At 42.0% G+C, this 19,245-nt stretch overlaps 1 protein-coding gene across 1 annotated transcript; it reads left to right on the forward strand.

The window, feature by feature from the left end:
- The first annotated feature begins 147 nt into the window (after positions 1–147).
- On the forward strand, positions 148–19,208 carry nbr1b (NBR1 autophagy cargo receptor b). The gene is made up of 21 exons (XM_076265832.1): positions 148–373; positions 1,804–1,866; positions 1,971–1,989; positions 2,132–2,154; positions 2,302–2,505; positions 3,528–3,605; positions 3,945–4,141; positions 4,892–5,017; positions 5,479–5,682; positions 6,215–6,374; positions 6,646–6,915; positions 7,597–7,725; positions 7,968–8,043; positions 8,215–8,325; positions 8,671–8,835; positions 9,522–9,644; positions 10,047–10,530; positions 11,431–11,501; positions 13,982–14,057; positions 15,154–15,250; positions 16,146–19,208. The coding sequence occupies exons 1-21, from the start codon at positions 272–274 to the stop codon at positions 16,317–16,319; spliced, it is 2,952 nt and encodes a 983-aa protein (XP_076121947.1). The 5' UTR covers positions 148–271; the 3' UTR covers positions 16,320–19,208.
- The last annotated feature ends 37 nt before the right edge of the window (positions 19,209–19,245 follow it).

Here is a 19,245-nt window from a genome sequence, read left to right on the forward strand (position 1 = left end):
CTCCTAATTGGTGGACTATTTTCTTAGTTGTTAGACGGTTGCGGGACAGTTCTGTCTGTGAGAGCTAAATCACATAGCGTAGCCTATTACGTCAGTCTATTTTCCTGTCACATGACGTTGTGGGTGTGTTTATACGGGCGTTGTAAACACAGAAGACGATTCCTGAGTAATCTGTCTCAAGGACCAAAACGACACCATATTCCAAAATAACGTATTAGGGGCATCGTTTTATTTACCAATGCTATGCTGTGACGTCTAGTAACCTGAAGCCATGGACTTCTACATCAACCTGAAGGTGAATTTCAGAGGAAATGCGAAGAATTTTCTTCTGTCCGGCTCGGAAACGAAGAGCTGGGAGTCAATGGAGGCCATGGTAAGCCGAAATAGATGGTGGTGTCTCCAAACCTCTCTTCCACCTTGGCATTGGCGCGGCCTATATGCAGGCTAATTCGAGGGCATGCCTATGTTCAGTTATTGTCGAATATGAAAGAGAAACACGTCCTGTGTCCTGTTTTTATTACTGTCATCTCAATGTCCACGTCTAGATTGCTTTGTGACATCTATTTTAGCCTACTTAGCCTACCCCAGAAGTCAGCAGAGAGTCACACATGCAAGCTCGTCAAGTTTCCCCTGTCATTTGTCTGTTTCGATTCTTAAAATGAGGTCATACGTGTTAGCTTACTAATGAACGCGAAATAGAAGCGAAGGCCACGGATATTTAATCGGGTTGTCTCGTGTTCTAGCCTATTGTCGAATATGTCCGCTCTTCCGATTCGTGCTGTATCAGCTGTAGGCCTATGCTACTTAAAATGCAGGTGGATATTAGAGTGACAACCCCCAACCCAACCTACACACAGTTGTTCAACCCAATATGGATAATTTTACTTCAGTACGGAAGACCTGCCGTACTGCCATTCAGTATTTGGCAGCCATCCCATCCACTTGGATCAGTTGCATTCAGCAAACTGAATAATAAGTGCATGGGTCGTACTGGGTACGCATTTCCATTCAGCCAACCAGCTAAAGACACCAACGTTTCATGGCTGGGCCGTGACAATTAAACAGGTACACTTTAGCTGCTGATGCATCCCCCTCCCTAGGCTACCTGATGCTGTAACAAGACTATTTAAGGGCCTTATCTTCATATATGTAAGGTCAAGAGTCTCTCTGTAAATGGTAGGCTACTATTATCAGTCATAGTCATCATCATCATTTTAATTAGAATATCGTCTTAATTTCACTCAAAGGAGAAATCGACCTGTGTTGAAGTCAGTAATACTTTGCATCATCTTATACTTCCTAATTCCCTGGCATGTTCAGACACTGCGTCACTCTGTGAGTCACTGAGTTCATTCTTATTGAGGCCACGTCCATTGATTTACTGTATTCTTTGCTACAAAAATGGTTGCTTACTTTCAAACCTCAATCTGCTTTGCAGATATATGACGAAATAGAAAATGAACAATAACAGGGATACACTATAAAACAACAAATTTTTCAGGTTTTCATTATATTTCACGTTTAGGCTAGATATGAGAAAATAGGGAAGAAATGTTACAAATTGAATTGGAATGGGACTGTTTAATCTGTTGGGTGAATGGGACTGTTTAGTCTTTTTACATAGGCCTATCCCCCCAAAGTTTTTTTGTTAGGGATGAAGGGGTCACCTTTTATTCTTTTAAAGCTTTGAAAACCCATGTTAATTCATATTGTGTGAATGGATTGGATCAGAGCAGATTTGTTGATATTTACTTTCCGATGTAACATTTGAGCAGATTAATAATACAGTGTTCTGACCAACAGGTGAAAAGGTCCTTTGGCTTGTGCAATCTGCAGGTGACATACTATGATGAGGACAATGAGGAGGTGAGATTTGCATTCAGATTTATCACTGCTGCCTATGCTATCACTACTTTAGCTGTGAGGATTACACTACAACAATATATTATAACCCTATGTTTGCTTCCCAGGTCTCCATAAACAGTCAATGTGAGTTCCCATGTATTTTTAGTTTTTACATATACTTTATCATACTTTAAACTTTATATCCTATGAATGATAATAAGCATACTGTATATAATGCAGTAAATTACTTATAAATGATTAAAACATTATTACTGTCTCTTTTCAGTGGAATATGAGGAAGCTCTGAAGGTGACTGCATATTCTATACTTAACAACATGTACTGCACTCACTGTATATATTACTTTCCTGGCAGACATACATGTCAAAGTTGTAGCTGAGATAACAACCCTCCCAATAAGTTACACTTGTTGACTGCCACTATTTCTCTTCTTCAGAGTGCTGCTCGGCAAGGCAACCGGCTGCAGATGAACGTGTATGAGACCAGGGGTCCGGGTGCAAGGGGCCCGGCCCCCGGCTCCTCCAAGCCCAGCAGCGCCACCGAACCCAAGAAGGGCTTCCGCCCTCCCCAGCAGCACTGCCCAGCTCTCACTCAGGTGGTCAGCCGCAAAGTCCAGGCTGCCATGCCCGAGCAAGGCATGGTAAGGCTCGGATTATGAACTCTGGTAGAGTGGTTGCGTGCACATCCCACCTCTCTTTAGGTCAGGTGCAGGACAAAGTTTTTATTTTATTTTTAATGAAAAAGTTGGAAGCTACTCCGGTGTGCAGACACTCTCTTTTCTAAGACCTGGATTATGTCAATTTTTGACATCTAAAGCTGTTCTTGAGATTCTGAAATCGGATGAAAATATTGCAATGGCTGGTTATAAATTATTCTAAAACTGATAGTTCCGGTCCTTGATTTTTTTTAGTATATTTTTTTGGGCTTTTTATGCCTTTAATTATAGGACAGTGGAGAGTGACAGGAAGTGAATGGGAGAGAGAGCAGGGGTGGGATCCGGAAAGGACCACGGGGCGGGAATCGAACCCGGGTCGCCGGCGTACAGTGCAGGTGCCCCAGCCAGTTGCGCCACAGCTGGGGCCATCGGTCCTTGATTTTGATTGGCTGAATCGCGTTTGATGCCGTTGTAAAATGCAGCATAAACATACACCTTGACCGCATTTCGTTCTGTATTACTGCGCTACCATAAATTGATACAAAAGTTAAAGTAGCTGCGTCTCTCGACGTTGCTTGGCAACCATTCAGATAGTGGAAATATATTTCTTGGCGGAAGAATGATTATCTAGGAATAACTCGTTATATTTCTAGTTGCTGTGCCTTTACTTTATGAATCTTGGCCAGTTTTAGAAAAGCAATTTCCCACTCGAGTCCGTAGGTTACACTGATAAGCTAAGGGGGGTTTTAGGCACTCTACTAGTGCGTTTTAGAATCAGTGTAACCTACGGCCTCTCGGGGCTTATTGCTTAAGTAACTTCAACATGGTTGACATGAAGTTTTCCAAATGTGTCATGTAACATTATCCTGTAATTATTACCAATATCCTGTAAAGCATGATCATTGAATGGAAGGAATTGATACATTATCATAATGAATCATAAAGTAGTGAATCGTTAATCTTGGCTGATGTGTGTCTCTTGTTATTCACTGTATGATGTATTCCAGGTCATCATGAAGGAGCTGAAGGGGACCAAAGAGGAGGATAAGACTCCACCAGCGTGGTTCACATCTTACATGGAGAAGGTAAGGAATCCCAGAGAGAGTCAGAGAGTCTTGAGTCAGACATGTCAGACAGAATTTGTTTGCCCATATATTTGAGCTTTGGCTTATTAACTCATAATAAACTTGGATATATCAAGCAAGTTGTTCAATTTTATTGTTTTCCATACATTAAGAATTTAACCTATGAGATCCCTCAGCCTTCTGCACTTGTGTCATATATAGTATATATACAGTATATATGTGTGGTGAATTCGATTGTATGCGAGGTGAATAACCATGCATACAATCGACACTGATAGAAAAAAAAGCACATGTTCCATCACTAATTCACATTCATCTCCACCTTCCGTCCGGCCACAGTTCAAAGACCAGGTGGTGCGGGAGGCGGTGGAGAAGATCTGTCGGGAATTCTCTGGCCAGTGCTGCATCCATAAGCCAGTGGGGGCGGAGGCTCAGGTCCCCGAGGTCAGCTCGTCCACGCTGCCAGGGGCTCCCAGCTCTGCTCCGGCCTGCAGCAGCTGTCGGGGCCAGACTGCCGGGGGAGGCTACCAGTGCAGGTGAGGCCAGACTGGTGTGCTGAACATAATAAATATTGACCCCACAAATATTGACCCCACTTTCCTGTTCTAAACCAAATATTTGCATTGCTCTGTACAAATAAGTCATCATCTGCAGCTGGTTAAATTATAATTCTTCTGTAAAAAGATCAACACACCAGATGTATTGGAATGATCTTTGAATTAAAAGTTTTGTTTATTTAGGTGAAGGTGGGCACTGTGTAGAGAATGACATCTTAAATTAAATAGTGTTTGTGAGTGTATTTAAGTAACTCTCTGAACGCTGACAGTAGTAATTATAAAGACCATTGCCAAGGCATGAGAAGACAAAGAATAGAGAAAGACCTATTGTTGGAGGATGACAGGAAATCATTGAAGTAATTAAAAAGTGAAAAGGAGGCAGAGAAAATAAATGGTGTAGTTACATGATGATATCACAATAATGTCATATCATAAGAGCGCTTTTGAATACATATCTCTCAGGGTAATTAACAGAGACATCTTTACAACAAAGACCCGACTACTTCATATAGCTACATTTGTGTCTCCTTTAATGTTATTTGCCTGGTTAATTGGCAGTTAAACATGGCAAAACTGAAACCAACTTCTCTATAGTCAGGAAAAAGAAACTCACACTTTGTCTGCAGTGGTGACTCAGTCTATCAGAAAGGGGGTCTTGTTTTGTTTGTGTACATGACCCCGGGTTTGTGTGTTCTGGACATTGGAGCCCTGTGCTTTGTCTGTCCCCAGTGTGTGTACGTCCTGCACCTTGTGTGAGCCCTGCAGTTTCTCTCACGACCCCAGCCACAGCCTCGTCAGGGCCAGAACGCCCCTCTCCATCCCAGAACACGGCTCCCCCGCTCCGGACCACAGCAGGTACTGACCACCTTGGTATAAGCACCAAATTTGATACTGTAATGTTAATTTGTAACGTTCTGTGTAACCTACATGTATTTAGAACTAGGCCTACTGCCGGCATCAAGCAATATGTTGTTTCACCTTGTTGTGGCGCTTAGTAACCTTAATACAGCCCTCGGGAGCGCGTAGCTGAAAATGTGCAAAAGACAGTGGCAGAATGCGCGCAAGAGTTGTATACATAAGAAACGCCCGATTTTGGGTTTGCTTCTCCCTAAACGCGTAACTCCCGTAACTGCGCCTAAATGACAGATTTAAGTGGAGGGGAGATTTCGCGCAGGCTGAAAAGCGCTTAGTTATGCACTTTTTATTTTACTTACGCACATGGGAAAATTCGTCTCATAGTGACTAAGATTCTTTGAACAGCCCAACCCCGCCACTCCATCCACAGCATGTCAACTCTGTGCTCCCGTCCTGTGTAGGTTTTACCGGCGCGGGGATCGGAGCTTCCGCAAGGCGGAGAAGCAGCGACTGAAGGCAGAGAAGCGGCAGCTCAAGGCTGAGGTCAAGGAGATCCGCAAGCAGCTGAGGATGGAGAGGCGGGGCTTGCAGTGGAGCGCCGTCGGCGACGGAAGCTCCTCCCCGGTCCTGCTTCAGCCCAGAGCCACCCAAGTCAACAGCCCCGAGTGAGAAATGGACCATCAGTCACTGTGGTTACATGTGCAGAACAATCTGATCAATTGGGTTGATATGGGTTGAGAATACGGAATATTTTAGTTTACATGCCAAGCGAACTAGTAAAAATATGATTGCAATAATGACACACCTTCAATCAGGCATCATACATTTCACGAAATCATGACAGATCTAATCACATTGAAATGGAATACTCCAGGTTATCTTTTCAGATTTCTTTGTAATTGGAGTGAAGGGTATAATCAGACTGAAATCAGATTGTCTGTTTGCATGAAACCACATTATATAACTTGTTTACCATATCTGTCCAGTCCACTGTGAGACATTGACACTGAGATCAATAATCATACACCTATAGCTTGTACTCCTCACTGTCAGTAGTGGGTGAGTTTGACAACTATGACCAAGTTGATATATCATTTCATAATCATAGTAGAACTGTTCCATGATTCTACAGATGCTCAATGGGAGATGGCGGCTGATATGTTAAAGCCTGTTTCTGTGTTTTGTCTGGGGATGCAGGCGGCCAAAGCGTCCGTGTCCCCTGGCAGTGCCGGCCATGACGGCTCTGTTCTTGGATGAGAATTTGCCAGATGGAACCCGTCTGCGCCCCGGCACCAAGTTCATCAAGTACTGGAAAATGAAGAATACTGGCAGAGTGTGCTGGAACTCTGATACAAAGGTAACAAAGAAGAATGCCAACACATGCACCCACACACACACACACACACACACACACACACACACACACACAATCTGTTCTTCATCCATTCTCAGATGGCTGCAAACTTGTTTGTAAATTGGTGTATGACCATGCCTCTCCTTCTTCCCTTCACGCTCTCTCTCTCTCTCTCTCTCTCTCTCTCTCTCTTTATTTCTTTCTTTCTTTCTTTCTTTCTTTCTTTCTTTCTTTCCTTTGTCTTCCTTTCTCTCTCTTCCTTTCTCTCCTCCAGTTGAAGTTCATGTGGGGGAACCTGGCGGTGGGCTCGGGGGACCGTTGGCGTGAGGTGCCGGTGCCGTCGCTCCAGCCGGGCCAGGTGGGCGTGGTGAGCGTTGCCCTGTGCGCCCCCGCCCTGGAGGGCTCCTACACGTCCCACTGGCGCCTGGCGCACGCCGGCGAGCAGTTCGGCCCACGAGTCTGGTGCAGCATCGTGGTGGACCCTCACGCCCCTGCCGCCGTGTCCGTGGATGGCCTGCTCGTGTCCCCCTGCGTCACCCCACAGGTGAGCAGAACGCCACCAAAGAAACAGGACTTGCCAGGAACTTGAGACGCCTTTCCCATGGGAACTGCTTGGGGAAATTGGCAGCTATTTTGGATCCTTGATTCCACAGCAACCAGCGATGCCTTAAAATTCACCAGTGTAGTGCGCTTTTGTTTTTTGTTTTTGGTCCAGTAGCTGTTACAGGCATGATGGCTCATGCAGTTACGTTTGGGCTGTTGATGTGAAGTTGTGAGATTATGTTTTGAAATGTTTGTATGCTATGAGGCAGGAAATTCATTTTTGATCGAATGTTAGGACAGATTCCAATTAAATTTCTCACTCAATTATGTCGGTATGGATTTTGCACAGAATAGCTGAATGGTCTCTAGCAGACCATCCAAATCCATTAGTTAGATTAACACTTCGGTTTTGTGTGTGATGCAGTAATGTTTAAAGATATTTGGAAGGTGATTCCCTGATCTATAGCCACATCATTACACAGGTAGAGATAAACAGAAGGCAGATGTGGTGAAGAGAAAGCACCAAGCTTTTGGTTGATGAGAGCAGACTTAGGTTATAGTAGCAACAGCAGAGCTGTTACACGTGGTCACCCCGCACACTCATAAAGAGACCAATAAAAACCACATTTCGTATGATGTGTTTGCTAATGTCAGGCCTTGTCCACCTCTCTGTCCCTTACAGCTGGGCAAAACAGCCCACTCTCCAGACAAGGGAGACAAAGAAAGCGCTGTCCCCAGGGTGCTTATGTCCGTGGAGCAGGACTCTGACCGGGAGTTCTATATCCCCTCTGTGGACCTGCTCACAGCTCAGGTAGCACACACACACACACACACACACACACACACACACACACACACACACACACACACAGGAACCTGACCTTGCCTGTGCCTTGCTGCCTAGGTCATTTATGTGTAATATCTAAATACAGGCGTATTACATAATGCAGTTGTTTGTCGCACATTGTCATGTTATGATCTGTTTTTTGTAATGCCAAGTTTAAATGTATAAGCTTCTTCATTTTGTATTTTTTGTCTCTTGGTTTAATGCAGGACCTTCTGTCTTTTGAACTTCTGGATATAAATATAGTCCAGGAACTGGAGAGTGTGCCAAACAACACCCCTGCAGGTACTGCTGCTGACACATGTGAAAAGCCTGGCAGGTCCCACAGCTTGGGTTTCTATTCATCAGAGTTGCTACTAATGGCCTCATATGTGTCATCGTTATCATTGACCTAGTATATGACCGCAAGCTGACCACAGGGTATCTGTCTTCATCTACCCAATCATCCTTTTGCAGATATGACCCCCTGTATGTCGCCCCTGCCTCACGAGGGACTTCTGCAAGAGAAACAGTCCCTGGCACTCATCCAGGAAGAGGCAGAGGCTCAAGGAGTGAAAAGCATTCTGGGTAAGGGGAGGATAACTTCAGAAGGTGCCAAGAGGCATAGTGCAGACACACTACATCATGTCTGGGGTACCTCAGCAACATCAGCTCATCTATTAAGTGTTTTCATGAACTAAGTAATGGCATTCGCATCATAGAAGAATCATTTTTGTTTGTATCTCTCACAACATTATTAACGTCTTATAATACTAAGAACATTGGAAGAATGTGATTCTGAACTTTGACCAGTAACACTCAAGAGTGCTTGAGTTCCTCATGGGGACTGAATATAAAGTGCAGTGAACAGAAGCACAGAGATGTGTTTTCGGCTCAGTAACCCGTCACGACCACATGCCTCTCTGTGTGCAGACACGGCCCAGACCCCCGAGCTGAACCTGGTTCCTGCCCAGGAGGAGGGCGAGGAGGAGGACGACATCAGCGGACCGCAGTTCGTCTGTGAGACGGTCATACGGTCACTCACTCTGGAGGAAGCCCCAGACCGTAGCCGCCTCTGCTCAAGCATCCCGAGCAAACGTATGCATACCAGAGGGGACGGGGAACCCCTCCCTGGGTGTTTCACCACCAACAGAGAACTGGTTCTTGAAACCGTTCCGTTCAGAGTTCTTTGAACCTCTGTGCTGTCTAATGAACCAGCCCACATTTCCATGTTTTGAATGGAACCAAGGATGCGTCTTCAACAGAGGATGTTGCATGCATAAGGGAACAGTAGAATGACACGCCCACTGTGGTTCACAGGGAAAACAACAATTGTTTGTTGCCAGTTCATAACCAACTTTTCAGGTTCTGAGCCAATTTATATTGGTCAAAATTCTAAATTCTTTGGTCAAAAAAATGATTCAGCATCTGAAGCGTTAACCAGAATGGAGCCGGTTCTCTGTTGGTGGAAAAGGCTGCTTTTTGTTAACTAAATAATCAATAATGCCTCCAATATTACTTATTGTTTCTTTATTATTATTATTATTATTCTCATGAAACAAAATATGAGGGAGACTACAGAAGCATTTTTATCCGATCTGGAAGAGTAGATCGAGAGTGGTTTTGTGATACTGTATGTCTGACTTGCTTGGGAAAGATGTTTATCATCAGTTCATAGATGAATTTCCCACTCTCTCTGGATGCCTGTGGAAGTGCATTTGAGGTGCTTGAAGTGTTCACCTGTAACTTCCCTGGTATTATTGGTTCTCTGTGGCTCCTCCTAGTGGTGCGTCCGGCGGTGCAGGGCTCGGCCTCCCTGGGCGAGAGGAAAGTGCAGAAAGCTCCAGAGGCCATGGTGGTTGTGCCCCGTGCTCCCCCCACCGTGCAAATAGAGCAGCGCACAGCAGGTGAATAACACACTCTGATTATCATGGCATAATCCAAATTTGACAGAAAGGTGTACAACAGCAGCCAATATCCCAGTCCATTATGCACATTAAGGGTAAAGGTGACACCTACGCCTCCATATGTAGAGGCATACACACACACACACACACACACACACACACACTCTTAACTATTGACTGTGTGTAAATCAAGTTCATTAATTTTTAATTTGTAGTAGGTAGCTACTCTTGGCTGATAATAAAACAGCACTTACTAGTAGCTTTATTTGTTTAGAATGTGCTGGTCAATTAGATTCATTGTCACTAACTGATCAAGAACAGCTGATCAAGAGCATTCAGATTTGCAGGTTTGCCATTTGATTTCTGTGTTTTAAATCTACTTCACTCTTATGTTTTGCTCAGGATCAGCTGAAGGCCAGGAGTCCGACATCGAGAGCATCTCCGACACTGGCCATGACGGACAGAGGGAGAAGGAGGATGCCAAGAGGAAGACTAAAGATGACGAAGAAGTCGAGGGAGGAAAGGAGCTTCGAGATACAGAGGAGGGCAAGGAGTCACGATCGCGGACATCCTCAGCGTCGTCCGAGGACTACATCATCATTCTGCCGGACTGCTTCGACACCAGCCGTCCCCTAGGAGAGTCCATGTACAGCTCGGCGCTCTCCCAGCCTGGAGACAGCCTGGAGAGTCAAGGGGACGTGGGACGACTCACACCCGAGGGGGAGCGCAGCGAGGCAGAGGAGGCTGCAGCCGCGTGCCTTGGGACCAGAGTTAGCGTCAGCGTCGGTGCCAATGCTAACGACATGCTGTGCACTTCACAGACACTGGATGCGGTCCCCCTCACCCCAGTAGTCGTGACGGCACCTCAGCCCTCAGTCTCGACCAGGTAAGGGCAGACTGCTGTCCTCAGGAACCATTCAACACAGTCAATTACACTGTTATAATATTATATTTATAACAATAACAAACACATTTAGCACTGCCATGCTGCAACAGTTTGCAGTACAGCTACTATGATAGTTATTGGCTAAATGTTGGTCCTTCCTCTGTCTTTCGATGCCATACACACAGTGCGTGATTCGTGTGGTGGTGGTGATCACTGATCAGGCAACTTTTTAAAACTGAAGATTTTCGCCTACAAGCTCCTCAAGTTCCTCTCCATCTTCAACTAACTCCATAGACAATAAAATAAACAATCTAGCTGCTTCAGGTTTTGCAGCCTCCGTTACATGACATCAGCCCCCTACAAAGGAAATAGGTTAACACAATGCGTTAATTGCGTTAATATTCCGTAACATGTTATATATTTGTGTTATGTACATGTGTTATGTACTTTTTACTTTACTTTACTGGCTAACTCCCTCCTCTTTCAGTCTATGCTCCCTGCTCTGGCTCCGTTCGTCCTTCTAATTCCTTGTGTTTTCTGGTAGATGCCATAGACAGTAAAGGTAGATGCTCCGTTCGTTTCCATCATAGACAGTAAAAGTCTCTCGCACTGGTTTAACTGCAAACTGCGTGCAGCCAATGGGCATATGAAACGTCATCACGTAGCATTACGGCTTGGGAAATGTAGGAAGTACTGCCAGTGGGATATATGACGGAGAACAGAGCCTTATGTATCATGCATGTAATGCCTCATGCATCACCGGCCAAACTGGCTAGTAAGTTTTTATTAACACCCGCCAAAATCAATTTTTACCCGCATTTGGCGGGTTGGCGGGTGTTAATTTAGAACCCTGATTAAGTTGTGCTGTTTTAAGGGAATGTTCTTCATATTTGTGTTTAGCTCCGAGAATCAGGATCAGAGGGAGGTTCTGGATGGGAGTGAACTCCACCAGCCAACAGACCAAGAAAACGGTAAGAGCACACATTAAAAACACACACACACACACACATACACACCACTCTCTTTTAGTCCGGCAGCCAAATGCCATAATTTAGGTGAACCTGGTTTTGTTGGTTAAAGTTTTTTTTTGTGCTGTTTCTTGTTGTCAAGGGGTAACTCAATAAGATTAGAGAGGGTGCCCGGTGATATCCCTTGGGCAATTCTCGATATTAAGCCTTTCTTGTCCAATGTGTTGAATATAAGGCGAGGCACCACAGGTGAATAGGGTAAAAAAATAAACTAGCAGATATCACTATGAAACTTCCCCAGTTGATTACTTACATTAATATGGAAAAAAAATGTATTACAAGTTATCTGTAATATAAAGTTTAAATATGCAAATTAAGCATAATCCAATTAAATATGTGCTGATTTGCATAAACTAAAAAAAACTAAATCAGAACATTGGATGAAGCCAGGTTCAAAATTACTTTTTCATTTTGTTGACATACTAGATGAAAAGTCTTTACACAGGGAATTTTAGATATCTCTTTTATTTATTCCGTAAATCAGAAAGTACTGCCAATAGCCTTAAAAAATATTTTTTTTCCATGTTTTTAGGAATAAAATGTCATATAAAAAGGCTAAGAATAATATATCAACACACCCATCAGTAGAAGCCTTCAAAATATAGTTAGGTATAAGACTGGAAAGTTTAGTGTATGTAGGTGCTTCTCAAGTGCAGATTTCATTCTCAGAGTGGGAGAGGAAACTAATCCATGGGTGCTACATGCTAGCATCTCTCACTAGCACGTCTCTTAGGTGTGGATGGAGGTTTACCAGAGACTTTCTAATGAGGAGTCACAGCACTCAAAAAATCCTCCATAGAAATGCATGGGGTTAGTTTGTAACGCCAATATGCCAGTTGTCTACACATATCCCGCCCCTTCCGCGGCAAAAAAGTCAACATGTGAATACATTGTGCCAATCATGTGTTGTGAATACATCGTGCCAATCATGTGTTGTGATCTCACTGCTGGAGCAAGGTTGATGTTATGAAGTCTTGCGCACGCCGAAATAGATGCCTGTTAAGTGCCCAAAAAGCGCTACAATATGGCTGAGTCGAAGGACTTGCCTAAACTGCCCTCTATTAGCTGACAGGGTGTCTGTTCTACTGTTCTAATATGTATAAAATATACATTTATTTTTATTCTTTATTACAGTAGTAGTCTATGCTCAGAGCCTAAACTCGTCATTCAAAAAGAGAATATTCATTTTTAAGTATTGAAGTATTTGGAGCCTGAAACAAAACAAACATTTGAAGAAAGATTCATTGATTTGTTACTGAGCCCAACCAGTCTACCAGAAAATGTCAAACTTGCACCAAACTACATTTTGGAGATGATCAGATGTGGCTGCAAGAGTGAAAATCCTTGAAGCTCTAACAGATGCAGTTGCCAGGTTAATGGTGCCTTGCACAATGTTCTCTGCATGTTTTAGGGTAGGATGAGCCAGAACTGGACAATTATCAGAACTAATACTAGACGAATAGTGCACATATTCAGAATTATTACAGGCAATATCTGAAATTATAAATTCATTATTTGACATAGAAAAGGGTTATATTTTCCCAATTTGAATGCATGAAGTATTGTCTGAATAACTATCACACTGCAAACTGTATTTTAGTACATTCTATTTGAGTTGATTATTTGCTTTTCCTATTTTGTTTTCTTCATGATTTCGGCACATAGGGCTTTAATGGTTAATATAGGATATTGCCCAAGGGATATCACTGGGCTCCCTCCTAAATATTAAAGAGCCACCCCAAGTCAACAAGTCTAAGCAAAAATGAATAAATAAATAACCCACAAAACCAGGTCTGACCCCATGGCTCCCAGATTGGCATTATCTGAAATATAGAAATTCACTTAGTAAAGGGTTAAATTGTCCAAATTTAAACATTAAATTACAGAAAACTTGTAATCCAAATTTCCTGTGTAAAATACTTTTCATCTAATATGTAAACACAATGAAAAAGTAATTTTGAACCCGGCTTCATCTAATGTTCAGATTTTTTCTTTTTAAACTTATGCAAATCAGCACATATTTAATTATATTATGCCTAATTTGCATATTCAAACATTAAATTTCAGATAACTTGTAATACATTTTTTTTCCATATTAATGTAAGTAATCAACTGGAGAAGTTTCATAGTGATATCTGCTAGTTAATTTGTTTGCCCTATTCACCTGTAGTGTCTCACCTTGTATTCAATACATTGAACAAGAAAGGGTTAATATACAAAATTGCCCAAGGGATATCACTGGGCACCCTCCTAAATCTTAAAGAGATACCCCTAGTCTACAAGATTCTGCAAAAAAAAAAACTTTTAACCGACAAAACCAGGTCTGACTCCATGGCTGCCGGACTATTTTGTTTTCTCAAAGCAAAAAAAATAAAACACCATTAATGATTGCTACCCTCTTCTGTTCTGTCGTGTTGTTCTAGTTTCTGATGTGGTCCAAACTCAGCCAGGCAGCCCATCAACCCCCAAGACCAGAGACTCTGAAACACAGGACCTCAGGTGGGCCTAGTGCACGTCTTGGAATAGTTCTCGAAATATGATTCTCAGCCATTCACATTCATTCCAGTGTTATGTCTTCTCTCCAGTATGATGATGGACTCCGTAACTAGTCTGTTTGTGTAACGTACTTCTTAAAGTGAAAAGCACTCAATTAGACCTACACACACCACCAATGTAATGACATTAAAGGTTGTATCAGCGATTTCAGGCCCAAAAAAGGCCCAAACATAAATGATCACATTCATCTAATCTTTCCTAAAGATCCGCTAGCTGCCTGCCCCATAAGCAGGCCGTCAAAAAAATGTCTCTGTAGGCAGCCTAGGCTCCGAGATCTGCACACAAAAACAATTGCTACCAACAAGTGTTGCCAACCACTCAAAGGCAAAATAAAGTGTTCCAACCAATAACCGACGAGATGCGCGTTTAGGAGAGTTTCAATTGCACAGGAGGGAAGGGGGAGGGAGTAGAGAGCTAGCTCTCTGTTTTGTTTGAACATCAACAGAAGTGACGTTACCCCGCCATCGCTGATACAACCTTTAAGTCTAATAGTTTAAAAATCAATATAAGTATTCAAATTACTAAATATCTTTAGCTATAAGTAATTATGCAGATAATAAAATACAATAAGTTATTAACAAAATATATAAACTTTATATCAATTCCAAAATATGTGAAATACTGTAGAAACATGTAACATAATCCATTATTATCCTCGTGTGTGTCATCGCACTAAATTCAATATTATTGATTCAATGTTTTGGGTTTTTTAACTATCAAAATTCTTGACTTGGTATCAGTATTGAAACAATCATTTTGGTATGATGACATACCAACAGTAGTCTGAGCAAATTAGGGTTGATGGTGGAAGTATATACTATATTTGGTATCATTGGAACCTGGAATCATTGGAATTGGTAATTTTATGTAGATCAAGAATTTCAGGTGCCTGTCCACATTCTATTCAGTCAATTATTCAGTCAATTATTCAGTCATTCAGGAGAGCTCAGCAGTATTTAGTACCTGCCTTGTCTCCTCCAAGTCTTGAAGTGTCTCTCTCCCCCTCATTTGTTCTCCCTTTATTCCTCTCTCCTCTTAGTTCCCAGGGCATTACTGGGGGGCTGGTGAAAGGTGCTCTCTCTGTGGCAGCGTCCGCCTATAAGGCTCTCTTCACCGGGCAGCACGGCGCAGATCCAGTGAGTCCCCTCTCTTCCTCCCTTCTCTCCTCTGCTCCACAAACGGACCAGTCTCCAAAGAGACGACTTCCTGCTACAAGGGAGTTTCTCCCCAGTCCTGGGCTCTGTTAATCGCCATGAAACTATTTAATTTTTTTTTTGTATATAAAAATGAATTTAGTAGAATTGAATCTAGTACAATTCAGTTTGATAGATTTGTATTCACTCCTGTCAAATGACCACCCTTCTCCTGTAAAGACAGACCAGTCAGAGAATCGGAAGATGTTTGTTCGTGTGAAGAGACTGAAGAGAGAGTGGTTAGTGTAAATGATGCGAGGGTGGTTGCTGTCATTATGTTCACTATAAATAGATGTTTTGTGGTCTGGTATGCACGACTGTTGCACCATACAGTTACACCATACAGTTCCTGTCATTTAACATGGGTCCGGTCAGGACTATGAGAATAGTCTGCTCATTACAACGAGCCTGCATTCATGATGAAGCTCATCCAAGCAGGCTCCCAGTGAGAAAAGCTTTGTTTACTGAGATGGGGCTGTCCTAACATGAGTCTATTTTGGATGAAATGATCTGAAACGTTCTTGAACTCTTCTGCTTCAGTAAAAAAAAAAAGGATTCACTCAGAGTAACCCAAAACAACATAACATAACGTATGTCAATCTGTCATTGTGATATGTCATCTAGTTGCGTTGACTGCTTTGAAGTTATGTCAGCATTGTCATTTGTATGCTTTGATTTAAGTTATGTCAATGTGTCCTCAGTCCTGGCTAACTGTCAATGAGTCTAATCCAGTCAAAGCAACAAGATGGCTTGACTAGATTATGTTGTACCTCACAGTGTACCTCTACATATCTGTATTCACTAACACTCTTCCGGTGCGTTTCTGCTCATGCTTCAGCCTCCTGAAGATGCCGCAACGCAGGACGCCATGATGGCCGTGCTGGTGGAGATGGGCTTTGGGGACCGGCCGCTGAACCAGCGGCTGCTGCAGAAACACAACGGCAACCTGCTGGACGTGGTCAATGAGCTGGTGCAGATGACGGACAGCGACTGGTTTTCCACTCGATACTGAGATGGCGGCAAAAGGGTCACAACTCGTCCTCATATCTATCTCTCTCTCTCTCTCTCTCTCTCTCTCTCTCTCTCTCTCTCTATTTCTCTATTTCTCCATTCTTTCTCTCCATTCTTTCTCTTTCATTCCACCACTTGGAAGTTCTCTAACTCGATATCTTTTGGTTGCTCATACTCAAACGAGTACTTTTGATTTTTCCTGGTCTCAGCACCACAGGTAATGGTCTGACTGTGAACTAATGAGACATTCCAATGTAGGGACACAAAATTATTTTAAAACAGGTAACCACTTCTAGAGGGCTGTTGATGAGGCTCTCTTTTTAGAGACAGTCATATCCAAAAAAGGTCTTCTTCCACACTCAGAAAACAATTCCACAGGCAAAACATTAAGGTTGTAATCCTGTATTGTAATTTTGAAGATTATTCACAATATGAATTTATAGGCTTGGCATGACTAAAAGTGTAACAGCCTCAGACGGTTAAAAATGAATCCACTGAAATATTTATAATCTCATCGTAGGCAAGTAAATCGGCTTCAAAAACCGTGGATAGCAAACTTACTAGGTAATAGGGCTTAGGACTCTTGATGGCAAGTAGGCTCTTGTTTTGATTGATAGAAGTATTACAGTTGGAGTTGATTGTACTGTAAATGTCTAGACAATGTAGGCTAACTGCGTAGCCACAATGAAAGCAGCTGTGTTCTAGTCAAACACTAGCATTCTAAAATGTCCTCTACCACTTTTTTAAGTTATGTCCACTTCATTTACTGGAAGATAAAATACTGGATCAATTTGCACTGTGCAGAATTATCTCCTGCACTTGAAAGACACATAGGAGTCTTTCAAGGAGACCATGACAGGGTGTGAAAATATTTTAGTTTTTTAGCAAATGCGTGCATGACCATCGGTATAGGAATAATATGCTGCACTTATTGATTTGTCTATTAGATACACAGGGGATGTAGACCGGAAATATGGTCTCCTGCTCTCTGGCTATATATCAAATTTCTGGCATTTTACAAATAACAAAGTAGTACTTCATGCTATGACGGAGTATCCTTCATTTCTTCATTAAAAAAAAAGCTCACACTCATACCATACTCCAATCAGCACAGTGCGGATACATAATCCTTATCAAGGAATACATTCCCACTCTTTTGTATGGTGTAGTGTCATTGCCTATGACAATAACGTGGGTGTCCCCTTCTTACTGATATTGTACTGAAAGCATATGTTTGTACAATGCGATCACCATGAATATGTCATTTGCACCCGTATAATGTAAAATAATCAGTTAGTTGTTTGTGATTTGAGGGACCCAAAGCAAATAGTTTTACAAGGCAACTAGTCTTAAGAGGAAGGTTTGTTTTGAACTTGTGTGTGTGTTCAGTGCTTGCTTTCTGAAAAGAGTGCAGTTTGTGCTCAGACCAAGGCTTCTAAGCATGCAGAGGTTTGTGTTCATGTTTTGGGTGAGTTGGATGGGAACAGGAACAGAGAATATATTTGTATGTAGATATCCCAAAATCAACTGCTATTGTTTTCTTTTACCTGAACCAAAACTGACATTTTTAAGTATCATTCCAAATCTTAGGAGGGTTTTGTATATTTTAATATTGTTTGTTTTCATATGTTACACAATAGATGCTTTTGGAAAGGAGAACACTATGTTTTAAAGGTATTTCAGCAATTGCTGGCATTAATGGTATTTGGGTTTTAGAGCATCATTTGTATGATTCCATTTGCACTGTATGTAAGTAGATGATGGTAAAGGCTAATGATGGAAAATAGAAAATATTAATTGAATGAAAAAACGTGAGCTTTCAGTCACAAGCTGGAATGAATAGCTGTCGCCTTCTGTAAGGTCAAGTGAAACAGTATGGTAACACATCACGTGGATAGTCTGCCCACAGAGACTTAACAGATCATCTGTTAACATTCAAGTTCAGTATGTAAAATGAATGAACAAATCTATGTAACGATTGTTGAATAATTGAGGAACATCACCTTAACCAAATCCAACTCCGAATCTTAACCTTAACCATAAATTGTAGTCAACAGATAGTTTGTTGATAATCTGATCATCTGTAGATAGTCTGTGGGCGGATTGTCCAAGTACATTTTGACCAAAACTACTCTGAATCCAGCTGAAATGAGAATACTTATTGGTACATTTGGAAAAATGTATATCTAAAATGTTGAAACGAATTACGTATTTTATGTTTTTTTTTTTTCTTTATTGTCTTATATAATAGTATGACATTAAGCTATACGTCTAGTAAGACTGGAATGTTATTGCTATGAAAGGAAGCACTTAAGGCTAGTCCAGCTTTGCACTTTTCCCACTTTACTTTGACAGGCAGTAGCCTATAGCTATTCTAACGTGAGAGTTGATTTGTGCAAAACCGCCAGTCTAAATCAGTTTGTGCTAAAAATTTAAAACAGCATCATACTGTATTTCAGTCTTGTACTGTGGCCAGTTGCTAGTCACATCTGGAATGGTACTACCAAGTTGTAAATTGGATACACTTGACTTTCATGAATGTAATGGATAAGGTAATTGACATATGCAGCCCCTTGAGTGAGAATCTCTGGGGTCATGGCGAGGTCTTGAAGGCTGTAATGCATCATTCATGTGTACCCAAACAGGTCTATTCCTTAAGCTAGAGGAGTCCGCTGGAATTGAATGGCCCTCTTTAGATAAAATATGTGATCATTAGTCTGTCTCAACAGGTATGATTACAGATGATGATGATGATGATGGTGTGTGTGTGTGTGTGTGTGTGTGCCTGTCTGTCTAACTGGGCTCTAACTGTAATACTTCATAAAACACTCATATGTTATCCGGATGTGCTGATGAAATCGGTCACTAATAAACATCACAATAATATTCACACTTCAAACAATGTTCTGGTATATATTTATTTTATT

Source organism: Alosa pseudoharengus, unplaced genomic scaffold, assembly GCF_046254945.1.
Source record: "Alosa pseudoharengus isolate Yale_2024_CS ecotype anadromous, Long Island Sound unplaced genomic scaffold, YU_APseudo_1.1 YU_APseudo_1.1_scf_4, whole genome shotgun sequence".
In the NCBI taxonomy this organism is placed as follows: domain Eukaryota; kingdom Metazoa; phylum Chordata; class Actinopteri; order Clupeiformes; family Clupeidae; genus Alosa; species Alosa pseudoharengus.

Coding starts and splice junctions, on each gene's coding strand:
- nbr1b (XM_076265832.1), top strand. CDS start 272: ATGGACTTCTACATCAACCTGAAGGTGAATTTCAGAGGAAATGCGAAG. Junction 7,726..7,967: donor TGGACCTGCTCACAGCTCAG/GTAGCACACACA, acceptor GGTTTAATGCAG/GACCTTCTGTCTTTTGAACT. Junction 9,645..10,046: donor AATAGAGCAGCGCACAGCAG/GTGAATAACACA, acceptor TGTTTTGCTCAG/GATCAGCTGAAGGCCAGGAG.